Source organism: Lupinus angustifolius, chromosome LG06 (assembly GCF_001865875.1).
Source record: "Lupinus angustifolius cultivar Tanjil chromosome LG06, LupAngTanjil_v1.0, whole genome shotgun sequence".
In the NCBI taxonomy this organism is placed as follows: Eukaryota; Viridiplantae; Streptophyta; class Magnoliopsida; order Fabales; family Fabaceae; genus Lupinus; species Lupinus angustifolius.
In genome coordinates this window covers 23,236,256-23,250,211 of record NC_032014.1, presented here as the reverse complement: position 1 = coordinate 23,250,211, position 13,956 = coordinate 23,236,256, and the positions used below count along the sequence as shown (strand labels likewise).

At 31.7% G+C, this 13,956-nt stretch overlaps 1 protein-coding gene across 1 annotated transcript in view; it reads right to left on the bottom strand.

Moving 5' to 3' along the window:
* LOC109350537 overlaps positions 12,268 to 13,956 on the bottom strand; it is a 3,919-nt gene continuing 2,230 nt past the window's right edge. Inside the window, exons 3-4 of the mRNA XM_019591769.1 lie at positions 13,580 to 13,888; positions 12,268 to 13,459 (exon numbers count right to left, since the gene is read on the bottom strand). Of these exons, the coding sequence (XP_019447314.1) occupies positions 12,268 to 13,459; positions 13,580 to 13,888 (1,501 nt within the window). The remainder of the gene's footprint in view (positions 13,460 to 13,579; positions 13,889 to 13,956) is intronic.

Here is a 13,956-nt window from a genome sequence, read left to right as displayed (position 1 = left end):
GTAAGGGGGAGCAGCGCAACTTTGATATATAACCAACCTAAGCAAACACATGTTGATCATAATCAAGCTTATCAAACAAGAAATTGGTGAAGTGTTTGTCATCATTAAAAATGGGGAGATTGAAAGTGCAAAGAGTCAAGACCTGCACATTTAAGTCTAATCGAAGTTTTGATGAAGCAAACGCATATACAAGAAAGCTTGAAGATCATACAACAAACAACGAGTCGAAGACACATAGGTTGCATCTATAGATTTAGGACTTTCTTATATTTACTTGTAATTAGAAGTCTTAATATGATTGCCTTAGTTAGTAAACCTAGGTGGAAAGTCTCAAAAGAACTAAAATAGATCAAGATTATAAATGAGACATAACATCTAGATATTTTATGATAAATAGGCTCATGCATGCACATACATAGTATCGTACATTAAAGTTAATATATTTGAAAAGCTATGTAAAGCATGTGTATATCATCATATAGGTAGTTTACCATACATTTCTTACATCAAAGAAAAACATTTTTAACTCAGTATAATCGATTAAGTAGTTAGTATAATCGATTATCTTGAATTCATTTACTAACTCGTCTGATACTATTAGTACGTTAATCGATTAAGACACCATATAATTGATTAGGACATAACTGAAAACTGATTTTTAATTGCCCATTAATCGATTAAATGGAAGGATAATCAATTAATATCAGTATCAATAGGATTAGTATAACTTCTATAATTCTTGCCAATGTGGCAGAAGTTGCATATTTCGAACATTGTTAGAGAGAATACATTTTCATAGATTGCATCGCTGTGAGAAAGTCCATTTAGAAAACCTATGGAGTGAAAGCATTCTGATTTAGGCTTAGAGATTAATATCATTGCATCTAGTCTCTAGTTTTCTATGCATCAAACCTTGCATCTAGTTCTTGATTTATTTGAGACATTTGTGAGGAAAAAATTTCTGAAAAGAGTGTGAATCATTTCTTGAAAACCTAATGCATTAATTTCATTTAGAATTAGGTTATTGTGGATTTTTTGCTTTATGTTTTAGATTGAGTTTTCAATTGTTGAATATGAGTATTAAGTACTCAATACATTCTGTTTAAACAAGGAAGTTGATCTCTTTGTGAATAGTTTCACTACGAGAGAGATCTTTGTAATCTTCATATAGGCTAAGACGTCTTAGTTCGAGCAATACAGAGGATGGGGCCAATCGCGAAAGGATAGGAGATCCTAGTAGGCGATTTAGTTAGGTCAAACCTAGGTTGTCAAGCTCATATGGGCTAAGTAAGGATCGGCTTAGTTTTTCTGATTTTGTAATTGGAAGTGTGTTTGTAAAACTCACAATTGCAATAGTTGAAGAAAAATCTCCCGAGATCAGAAGAGGAGGCCTGCAAGTGGTTTGCAGTGGACCACAAATGAACCAGGATAAAATTCCTTGTGCACCTCTTTCTAACCCCTAATCTCTTTATTTTTCGTCTTTACTTTGTTGATTAATTGTTTTAATATGATTTGCATGCTATAATCTATTTACTGTCTTTCTATAATCTCATTAATCAATTAATTGTGTAAAGATTCGGTAACCGGTAACTTGCTTTGCAAGAAACCAAAGAATCAAGTTGTGCAAGTGTGAGGATAATCGATTATCCATAAGCATAATCGGTTATATCCGAACACTGTTTAATTGATTAAATTCCAAGCATAATCGATTATCTGCAATATATTTTAGTTTTGCGCAAATATAGGAAAAGCCCCTTCTAGGTGTATTCTGACCTGCTGATATCAAACACAACCTTTCATAAGAAATGGTATGGTTAACTTAATAAAATGAAATCGGCCTTTATGGTATGCTTAAAAGGAACCCGAAGAGGGAGTAAATAAATAAAGTCATTAATTAAATAATTTGTTCATCACTCTAATTAAATTAAATAACTTGCACACTAGGAAAACTCTTTCAACAAGTGACACATATTTGTTGTTGAGGGGGAATTCCTAGTGTAGATTTCGCTTTCAATAGTGTCATGATTAATTATGAAAGGAAAAAATATGAAGGAGGAAAAATAAAATATACAAAGCAGAAAAAATAATCTATAAAAAAAACTCTACTCTCCAGCTTGATGGGGTAAAAAATATAACAAAACCTTTTGCTTTTACCTCTACTTCTTTGGTGATTTTTTGTTTTGTACAGGTGCTTGCGATCATGTTGCCTATGCACATATGACCGAGGATAGTTGGCCAACCTGATCCAGTAGCTTGGAAATATGATTGTGACTCATAGGCATTGGCATACTATTTTTTATCTATCAAATGAACCATTCTGGTTTGGAGTATGAATCATGTAGCAAAGCCTAGTTGGTTTTAATGCACATGTGTTCCTTTATTCTCATGTGTTCTTTTGCCTTAGCTGATAGTTGGTTAAGTTAGTTATTCTACTTAACTATTCCTTGTCACAAGGCATTAGTATATAAGGATTTTTTATCCATCTTTGTAATGATCATGAACATACAATCAATGAAGAATTTTTTCAATCAGATTCTCTTAATGAAATCTAATACAACACTCAATCACTTCTTCCTAAGAGAAAATTTTAGGAGTGACCCCCTTGTTAGGAAAAAAAATTACTACATCATACACATTGTTTTCTTGAATGTATGGAATTCAAACACCCTTTTCCATAGAGTTTTTCATAAAATCTCTTTGGGCACTATATCATATACCTTCCCCAAATAGAGGAAGAATCGTTTCAATTACTTCAATATCTCTCTATCAATCATTGTAGCAGGCACATAGCTTTTATGGTTGACTTTCCGACATAAATCGAAATTGTTTTTTAGTAACAATAGTCTCTTCTATCAATCTCCATTAAATTATCCTCTTTTATAACTTTATAATTTTCTCAATTAATATTGTCATATTCTTCTAAAGAGAAAGATAAAATATGAATTAATATATTTTCCTAAAAATGTACTTACTAACTAATTCAAAACATGTGAACCATTAGATTTTCATATAATGAATGACTAAGATATAGGGTAGGTTTTCTTAACTTACTCCTAAAGTAAATGAATCATCTCCCTTTTAATATAGTCATAAAAATTGTGTAGTACTCATAAATGGATCAAAATAATTATTTGACTCTATAAAAAATTTAAAAAGAAGAGGAATGCTCTTTTTTCACAGAACTCATTAGTGACATTATGAACTCTAAAAAGTTATTACAATATCCACAAATGGGTCAAAATAACTATTTGACTTTATAAAACCTAAAAAATGACCTTAACGCACTTTTTATTATTTTGGAGCTTTTATATGTCCATTTATTTCTTATATTCGCAAAAGAATTGGCCGAACAAATTTGTGTGTTCGCAACTACTATCTATCAAATCATCTTTATGCCTATACACCCTAGAACTTCTATCTATACATGATCTCAGAATTCTAATCTAGTAAATGTCATTAAATTAGGGTATTTGTGTGCATATATACTCAAGTACTTGTTCATAGAATAAGGTTATAACTAATAATACTGGATTTAACAAAAAGAGTTTGATACCCTCAAAAAATTTGTGAGTGGATTACAAATAAATCAATTGTCTTTAATTAAGTTTTGTCTTGTCTTGTACGATCAAAATCATTTTGGCTTAAATGGGTATGAATGACCCAAACTTCTTCAAAAGGGGACAAAGATATGGATTAATAGCTTGATCAACAAACCACAATAATATGGCTTAATCTCCCTATGGAGAAGTCGTAGTCACCCGGCAGGAGCTCCATCTTCTTCTCCCCCGAGATCACTCTAAAGTTACAATCCAAGAAGCATTGTTATGCCTCCTAGATGGGGAATTGAGTGGTGTCAGTGGCCTCAGTGCTGGACTGGCGTGCCCCAGGCTAACCTCTAGTGGTGATGGACCTGGGCTTCCTTTGGCTCCCATCACCTTCATGGATACTGCACTCAGGTGCCATATGTGCAACAATTCACAATTCAGCACAATTTACATCAAAAGTACACATAATAAGTGCAATTACTAAAACATCACTACACTTAGCTTAATTCTTGCCTAATACACAACCCATACCAGAAAATATGATCTAAACAACCTATTAATGTTCAATCCCTAGCAAACTTATATGGTCGCACATAATGGCATTTTAAACACCCTTCTCCCTTCCACATGCATAAATATTATGAACATTACTCATTCTTAACCGAAATTGGCTTACTATCCTAGCAATTGGATCAAAATGCTCTTAATGCAATTATAGGTTATAACAACAAGCATAATGAGTATTAAAATTTTAGAAAAGAAAAAGAAATAGAGAAATTATATATTATTCATTGCACTAAGCACAACTTGCACACTAAGTGCAAGGCCTTGTTTTCACCGAAGGCTCAACGCAGCAATTTCGCTGCCTTCCACCTTGTGAGAGTTGCGCTTAGCGAAATATTGATTTTGGATGCATAGGGTTACTAGGCTAAGCACAGGGTCTACGCTAGGCCAGAATTGGGCAGAACCAAAACGGGATATTAAAACCTAGATGTTGCTCAACCCAACATTTGCACTGACCGCACCAAGCTTGGCATTGGATGTGGGAAATTTCATCCAACACAAGTGTTTTTATTTCCTAGTGTTGTTTTTTGTGATTTTTCTTACCTCAATTGCTCCATAATGGATCCATAGTACATGCAACTCATCATAGTGAATCAATGATGAGATTAATGAAACTAAAGTGGTCATAAAAATAAATGTGAAAATTAAAATAAAGGGTTGCCTCCCATTTAGCCTTTTTAGACGTCAAAAGCTTAATGTTACTTCATGATCTTAAGAATCATGAAGTTAAATTAATAAAAGTAGTGGTATTTTATTTTCATTAATACTTTAATACGACATTCAACCTTTTTCAACAAGAGTCGCTAGGGGTTTTCTTAATGTTCTTAACTTTATACCCCATTTTATTACTTGATGTTAAGTTCTTTTCCTTTTTTCTAAAAATGCTTTTATATCAATGGTTTCATTGATATTTTGTTTAATTTTCTTTTCTCACTCTACTATGTCTCATCCCCTTTATTGACTATAAAATCATTATCATTGACTAATCTCTTACCAACATCGTTTCATGGTGGTGATCGGTTGGCACTTCTCTATAGTATTAGATGTGATTGCTAATTGGTTCTTTGATCTAGTAACTTGGAGCTCACTCATTTGCTTGGTCAGACGCCTCATCTAAGTCTCCAAATTCCTTAGGGAGGTATCGATTAATGAAGTATCATCATATGATCTAAGCCATAAATTCATCAAGTCATCAAGCTAGAAATCTAGTCTGACCGTGCGAGGAAATGGGTCATGATCAACGCAGTTGGGCATCGTGGTCGTGCCACCGCTTGAGTCACGACCAAGCCAAATGCTCAATCTGATCCTACCAAGAAATAGGCCATTACCGAGTAAAATATCAAGATCTAACCATGCCAGGAAGTAGACTATGACCGAGAAAGTGCATCATGTGTATCAGTCATGATGCATCATCTGATCGAGGCTTCATGCATTAGGCAAACCAATCTGACCGAGACTTGGCGCATCAGGCAAGACATCTTAGCGCATCAGGCCGGGCATCCTAACGTGCCTTGGCGCATCATTTTGACTAATACTTGGCGCATCAGACAAGGCCATCTGATCGTGGCGAGGTTGGCTTATTGGCCCACCAAAACCAGCATGGGCACATCAGATTTATTTGGCTTGGGACATTTTTATGATACTTCTAGAAATATGGAATTGTAGTAGAGCACTTTATTTTAACATGTGATCAAATAGGAATAGGTTAAGTTTGTTAAGTTGTTAGGATTATTTTCTGATTATTAGAAGGGTTTCTTAAGACCCAAGTAAGCTAGTATAAATACAAGTTGTGTATTCCTTTTCATATCAATAACAATTCCATACACATTCATTCTTCCAATATGATTTCAAACTCCTTTATCGACGTTCCTTCATTTCACCATAGTTAGCTCCATAAATTGCATGAGAGTCCCGATGGTGACCTCCCATGTATTGCAACTCACTCGTATTAAGGGTTGAACAATAATAAGAAAGGTGATCACTATAGCATAACCTACACTATTCCCTTTCTCGACTATGAGGAATATCTAAGTAGACTTATTCAGGAAGATTTTCTATTTGCTAGTTGAGTGATTCAAGCTAGCTAGTGTATGAGCATTTTGTTTTGGAACAGAAGTACAACATAGGTCTCGAAGTTGTGATTTAACATTTTGTGACCCATGTCATACTCTAAAGCCCACCTTGTAGAAAGCACTCAACAACTAATAGTGTAGATCACTTCATTGTGGATAAAATAAAAAGATAAGTAAAGCATAAAATTAAATACTTAAAATAACAAAATTTTGATACAATGCTAGATATTAGACACAAGTCCCCAACAATAATATCATTTTGTATATATTTGGGTAGCATTACTTATATTTATGTTGATGGTTTGTTGCCTAACATGATTGTTAAGAAAATTTGGATGTCCCTAGTTTTTTTGTAAATTTGGTTATCCCTACTCTTTTTGTAAATTTTGGGTGTGGATTCTCAATCAGTCCAATCCCCTATTTATAGTGAGAATTAGACATGTGTTTAATACATCAAATCTTTATTATTACTATTTGAGAGAGGATTATGGGGAGATATTCTTTCTCACAATTCAATTCAAATTTATTTCTTTTTTATAACATTAAAGCCTTTTTTAATTAAAAAATGAATTGAATTTTCTCTTAATTTACAAATTGGAACGTGGTATTTTAGGTCCCATGATATCTTAGAAATATCACTTTTATTCTAAAAATAGTCCAATAACTTTTATAAAACCAAAAGTCATTATAATATCCCTAACTGAGTAAAACAATATTTTAGCCTTATAAAAATTAAAAATAGCTAAAGAATTTATTTTGAGTGCAATTTCTATAAAACCCTAAAAGTTACAATATTTCCTCAATGAATCTAAATAATTGTTTTATTTTTAATGAGTTGCAAAAAAATCTATTTTGAATGTCATTTTTACTTTTATTAAGGGAAATTTGGATATGTAATTTTTGTAAAATTGATTCATTCCCTTAAAGGTTAATAAGTGAACATTAATTAACTAAAAGTCCCTTTTTTTATTTTTATTTAAAAAATACAACAAAAATTGGAGATAAAAAGGGAAAGAATTTTATTTGTTATCCTTAACTTATTCTAATTGCAATTGTTATTGTATTTACAAATTCAACTCAACTAAATTGATATCAATTTTATTTTATTTTATTTGTTAATTTTTACATTGCAACCTTAATTTATTTCTTGGCCAAGTTTAGATGAAATCAAATCTCTAAAGATCAAAAAAAAATTATCAAAGTGATTTATACAACCTAATCAAATTTTCATCTAGTTTGTATATTTTCATATTGCAACCTCAGTTTATTTGTTGATCAAATTTTGATGAAAGTAAATCTCCAAATATTCAATTTTTTTTATCATATTATGAAAAAAAAATCGAGATTAATTTGAAGAAATATTTTATTCGGCAGAATAAAATTGGATGTTCACAAATATTATTGAGATGACTTAGTCTAAAAGAAGGAATTTATCATATTTATCGAGTCTATGGTGAGATTAAACTTCAAAAGTTAGCTCGGGCGATAATAGGGTCAAGTTAATCTTCAAGTCTAGGCCTAATTTCGGTTCAAAAAATAGTTCAATCAATATTTCACATAAAGTGTCATGCTCACCCCAACATAAAATATAAGAGTGTGACTATGATATTATTTGAAAATTAGGTCTAGGAAATGTCAAAGAGGTCAAAGTACACTAAAAAATTAATGTAGTTTTTTAATATTTAATTAGGAGTTATCTTGTGTAATGCTAATATATTTTTAAATTGAGAAAAATATAAAATAAATAAAATCACATGACAAAAATATTTAAATATTAATTATATCATTAGGTGATAGGATAAATATAATATTTACACATTGTGAATTTAAAGACTTATATACAGTTAATACATTTTTCATCATTCATCTATAGTACTTTTATTTAAACATCAATGATGACTATAGATAGTCGGTACATCTCTTTCTTAATATGTTATCTTTTATTGCCTTGTTATAATTAGAATAAATAACCAATTACCATAAGTTTCAAAAAAAGGTTTAATACTCTATTAATTAGGAAGCAGTCATCCAATTACTTTAAAAATATTTTTTAATCATTAATATTTTATTAATTAATTATACAATATATTTGTACTATATATCTATATTTATACTTCTATACTATATATAAAAGTAAAATATGATCTAACTATCATTATGTAATAATTTACATTTTCTTGTTTTGCCTTCAACAATTTTTAATTTCTATTAAAAAAAAACTATATAATCCTATGAAATTAACCACCACACTAACATATTAGGCATTTATCTCGCCTTAAATTGGATACTATAATAAAGACAAAAAAATTATAATATAAAGTACACCAAATATAAAAAAATCATAATATAAACTATATCTTATACAAAAAATAGAAATTCTAGTTCTCAAAGATAAAATGTATAAAAAATGAATAATCAACCCCATAAAATAAAGATGTGGATAGTCAATATACTTGCAACCAATATTGTGAAACTCGAGCCGGACGTCAAACCGGAATAGGTATCGTATTAGGTTTAACCGGCTTAAATGGTTAAACTGTCTGGTCGGACCGAGTGATTTCTTATATAATTAATAATTTTTATCTATGAATATAGAGATGTAAAACTTTGTATATTTGATAATTATAATGAAGTAACTTCATATATTTTTGGACCGAAGGAATAGTGCTCCATTTTTTTTTTAAATTTAAGTAAATCATCCAGTTTAATTCCTAAGTTATTCTAGTTTAATCGGGTTTAAGACGGTCTGACCGGAATTTTTCCAGATCAAAATAGTTCAACTCTCATTCAGTTAATCCTGCAAACTAGAGCCGTTTTCAAGTCCGGTCAGTGATTAAACTGGTCGGACCTTCTAGCCCGGTTATCACAACACTGCTTGTAATTGTAAATCAAAAGTAATCAAAATTTATTGCAATTGGACATTTTTTATTTTTAAATTGAAAAATAAAGAAACCATAACTTTTTTGTTTTTTATAATGTTTTACAAAAAAAATAGTAGCATGTCATGCCACTTGGCATGTCTATCTTTTCTCCATTTTTAATTCTAGATATGAGAAATACTTGGAATGTTATGCTTTTTTTGTAATGATAAAAAAAACATATGCATGAATAAAAAGGTTTGTCATAGTGTATAAATATCCAATATCACTATAAATAAACCCCCAAAACCCACAAAGCCTTTTATCAGACAGACAAATAGAAGAAAATAAATAGAGGCATACAATGGTTAAGCCTTCTTTGTTATTTCCTTGCTTGCTAGTTTTATTTCTGATAGCTTCTGGATCCGGTATTTCTCCTTCACCCTCTTAACAATCTCTTTTTTGGTTTGTCTATATCTTTTACGATTATTAAGAATAAATTATTTTTTTCTCTTAACTTGAAATAAAATATTATGCATACAAGTATATAAGCACGAATGAGGCGCCGATCCAATATTATATAGCTTCATTGAATCCTCATGTATTGTAAATATTAAAGGTTTGATTCCTTACAATTGGAAGTCCATTCATATACCTGAAAGTAAGAATGTTTATTAAGGGTGATCAAATATTGCAGGTTTTGCCAATGCGAATACATGTCGTTCGTGTTCAAGTGATGGAGATTGTGAAAGGATACCTTGTCATTCCGGCCGTTGTTATAAGACCTGCACTCAAGAGAGATGTTGCGCCTGCAGTTGTCGACCACCAAAATATTTTTCTTCCATCAAATAAATGATGAGAAATTCGGGTTTTTAGGTCCAAAAATAAAATGTAAAATTCCATGCAATAATTGAAATTTTTATTAATAGTTTAAGCAATGAAATGTTGGTACGTCTTTTCAATGTATAATTATACCTCTAAAAGTTACAATGCAATTTTCTTCTTACTAATTATTGTTCATTTTGCCCATCCATAAGGCTTGTTAAGTGAGCATTTAGTGTAGTGTTCAATTTGTGTTGCGTTTATGATGTTATTAATATAGTTTACCGGTCAAAGTACTCATATCATACTCCTAGTTCACTACTTAAATCGATGTCCACTATTATAAGTAATATAATAAATTTATAATATAAATATTATTATTTGTAACATATAATACAATTATTGAAATAATGCAATATTACATATAATCACAAGATTCAACGTTTAAATTCTTAGTGTCATTTTAAAAAGAGAATAATGTATCTCTTCATATCAGGATATAACTTATCTCATCTAGCTAGTAAAAATGTGACATGTGTGCTAATTTGTTTATTTTTATAAAAAATGATGAAATATGACACATGTCATGATTTCACTTGCAGATGGGAGATAATTTATCTCTTGTACCAGAAGATACTCCATCCCCTTTTAAAAAATATGAAAATTTTATTCTCTACACTAGTTTTGACCAATATCTTCTAATTTTGACTCATGTATAATTATCATATCATATGAATTTGGAGAATGGTTCATGGTTTTTCAATTGAACCAACTAGTACGGTATCATATTAATAAATAATATCTGAGAGAGTTAGTCTCACGTACCTGTGGAAATTCTCAGTTCGGACAAAACTATTTCCAATGCGATGATACATGTGAGAAACCAAAAAAAATATTAATAAATGTGGATTTCCAATTTTCCATGTACTTAGCCGGAAAAGTGGGACTTGTGTGGAATTGAGGGCTTGGCTGCGCTATAATGGTATATACTATATACGTTCCAATTATTATTATTTAAAGGAAAACTAATATATAGTAAATATTAAATGAAAATGTATAGTGGGGAAAAAGAACTTGTATACCGAGTAAACACGTATTAGCCTCTCATTTGTTTCCCAAATCGTGAAGATATTAATATAAATACATTGTCTCAATTCAATCATTTGAGCTTTCAGGCCGTGCAATGGTTTAGTATATTGATGATAAACAATATTTTGTATTTAAACAAATGTGATACGTGTAATGTTAATATTGATTTTTATTTATACAGCATCATTGTTTAATTTATGAAGTTCGTAATTTAAATTTAAAATGAAGAATTCAAAATATTGTGTGATTAAATATTTGACTTTAATGACTCTTATCATAATTCCTATTTTTGTGTTGATACACTTTTATTTACTATTCTCATATATTTCTTCCTTATATTAAAAGTACGTGTTATATATACATAATGACTTCTCACAATAAATGAGTGCTTCCATAAGTGTCACTTTTTTATTAAAAAAAAGAGAAAATAGCTGTGTATTATATAATAAATTAATTGATAGTATTCAACATAAATTTAATTGAATTGACTTGATTTGATTTCATTCACATTAAAAAGTAAAGCAAATATTTTTATGAAGAAAATGTAGCTGTTTCAAGAAAACATTAAAAGAAGATTTTAAAGGTGATAAATAAGGAAAATAGGATGACCAGCGTGGAGAAAATTCCAGTCTTTATCAATAATAATAGTAATGAGACTGTGCGGATGAATAAGTTTAAAATTTTATTGTATAATAATCTTTTAATATTTTATTTCTTTTTTAATTATTTATAACTTTTTTAAGATTCAACAAGATTCCCGTTAATGATGATTAATTATAGATTCAAATGTCACCAGATATGCTTAACTGCTAATGATGATTTTTAAAATAATATATAATAATTTTTTCTTCATTCTATATTTTATTAAATAGTAAAAACTTTAATTATTTGTGAGGGCTGAATTTTCTTTTTTTGCAATGCAACCTTTTTAATTTGTGATATGTTTTTTTTAATTGGGAGTGAAGTAGTTTGAAACTTTGAACAATCCTTTTCAAACATTTATTGTACAAAAGATTTCATGACTCAGAGCTCATTTTTATTGTTCAAATATGCCTAAAGATTTAACATGTATCAAGTGTTCCAATTTGTTTAGTACTATCAAATATATTTCTTTATTTTTTGTTAAGAAATTAATTTTTTTCAATAATTGTGGTTATCTTCCCAAAACAAGTGTCACTCACATAGAGTGTCCTAATTGATCTTGTACTATGTATTTTTTAAAATTTCAAACTATAAGAATTAATGTCTTAGATTTTACATTTTTTTTTTAAAAACAAAGGTGCAAACACACCCGAAATTATATTAAAGAAGCAACCATTACAAGCCCCTAAACCTATAATTAGGAAGGAGTAATAAGTTTCTATGAAATTCATGTATCAAGAACAAAGGGGGGGAGTCCCACCAATGATCCATTCTATGCACTACACCAAAATTGGCTAGCTTATCCGCACAAGCGTTCCCTTCCCGAAAGATATGGGACACTTTCACTTGCATATCCATCATTACACGATTGCACTTGTTCATGAGGTTGCTTAACTTCCAAGGCACCGGCTTGTTGCCCTTGAAAATGTCCACCACCGCAGTAGAATCACACTCTAACCAAACAGAGTACCAACCTTTTGAATGAGCCAAGTGAATGGCCATAATTGCAGCTAGAACCTCAGCAAAAATGGAGTCTTGAATGCTGAAATAAGAGGCAAAGCAACCCAAGCAATTTCCCTTAGCATCCCTGAAGATAGCACCACCCCCAGCATGCCCCGGGGAACCTTTAGCTGCCCCATCCGTGTTAATCTTCACCCAGCCCCTGAAGGGCATGTCCCAAACAACCTCAGTAATAGCAGGGGCTTTACTATACTTTCCCTTGACATCAAAAGCCTTCAGAATGGAGAATTCCAGCAAGGAGGAGTTGGAGCAACAATTTGTGAAGTTGCCAGTGAAGGAAATTTTTAACTTGATCATGTGAACAGCTTTGGCAAATGTAATTGAAGTGCTATCAAACCTGGACTTGTTTCTGCAAAGCCAAATGACAGCAACAGAGTTCACAATTGCAGAAGTTAACACTTGCTTCAATTGAGGACTCCAACTAGGAGAGATGGACATGATGCTCTTGAGAGATGCATGGTCTATGCTATAGCCAAATTGAGAGCTTAGCCAATTCCAAATCGATGTAGCAAAGGCACAATTGAAGAAGAGATGGTGAGAGGTCTCCTCATTAGAACCACACAGACTACATAAGGAGGGCAGCATCAAGCCCCTCAGCTTCAAATTCTCATCAGTGGGCATTCTGTTCTTATAGAGCCTCCAAGCAATAAAGGACTTAGAAGGAGGGATAGATGAGGACCACATACTACTGCACATGTTGTCCTGTTGCTGAAGAGGGATGGTGAACATATAAGCCTCTTTTAGGCTGAGAGATCCATCATAGGTATGCATCCAGGCAAGCTTATCAGGCAGATGAGTAGCAGGGGTAGGAGTTCTCAAAATATTATGACAGACCACAGGATGATTCCTATCCAACCAGGAAGGAATGACCCAAGCAGAGTCTTGAATGAAGTCAGAAATCCTTGCTAAGAGAGTAGAGGCAATTTAGTTAGGGATACCAAGCAGCTCAACCAAAGTTTTGCCTAACCAATTGTCTCTCCAATAACGAATGCTCCTCCCATTGCCCAATAACCAGGTGGAGTTGTCAAGGATAACCTGCCAATGCTTCCTTATGCCAGGCCATATGGAAGATTTTATATAGGAGGTCTTAGGATCTTTATTCCTGCAAAATCTATTCCTGCAGTAGACAGCCCACTCCTGCTGAGAGGAGATCATTCCCCAAGCCAACTTTAACATAGCTGCCTCATTAAGAGACCTGATTGATCTTATCCCAAGCCCACCTTCTTTGATTGGGCAACAGACCTTATGCCAAGCCACTGTAACAAGCTTCTTGATCCTAGTATCACCCGACCATATGAAATTCCTTATGCAACAATCCATTTTTTTCAGCAAACTGACAGGCCA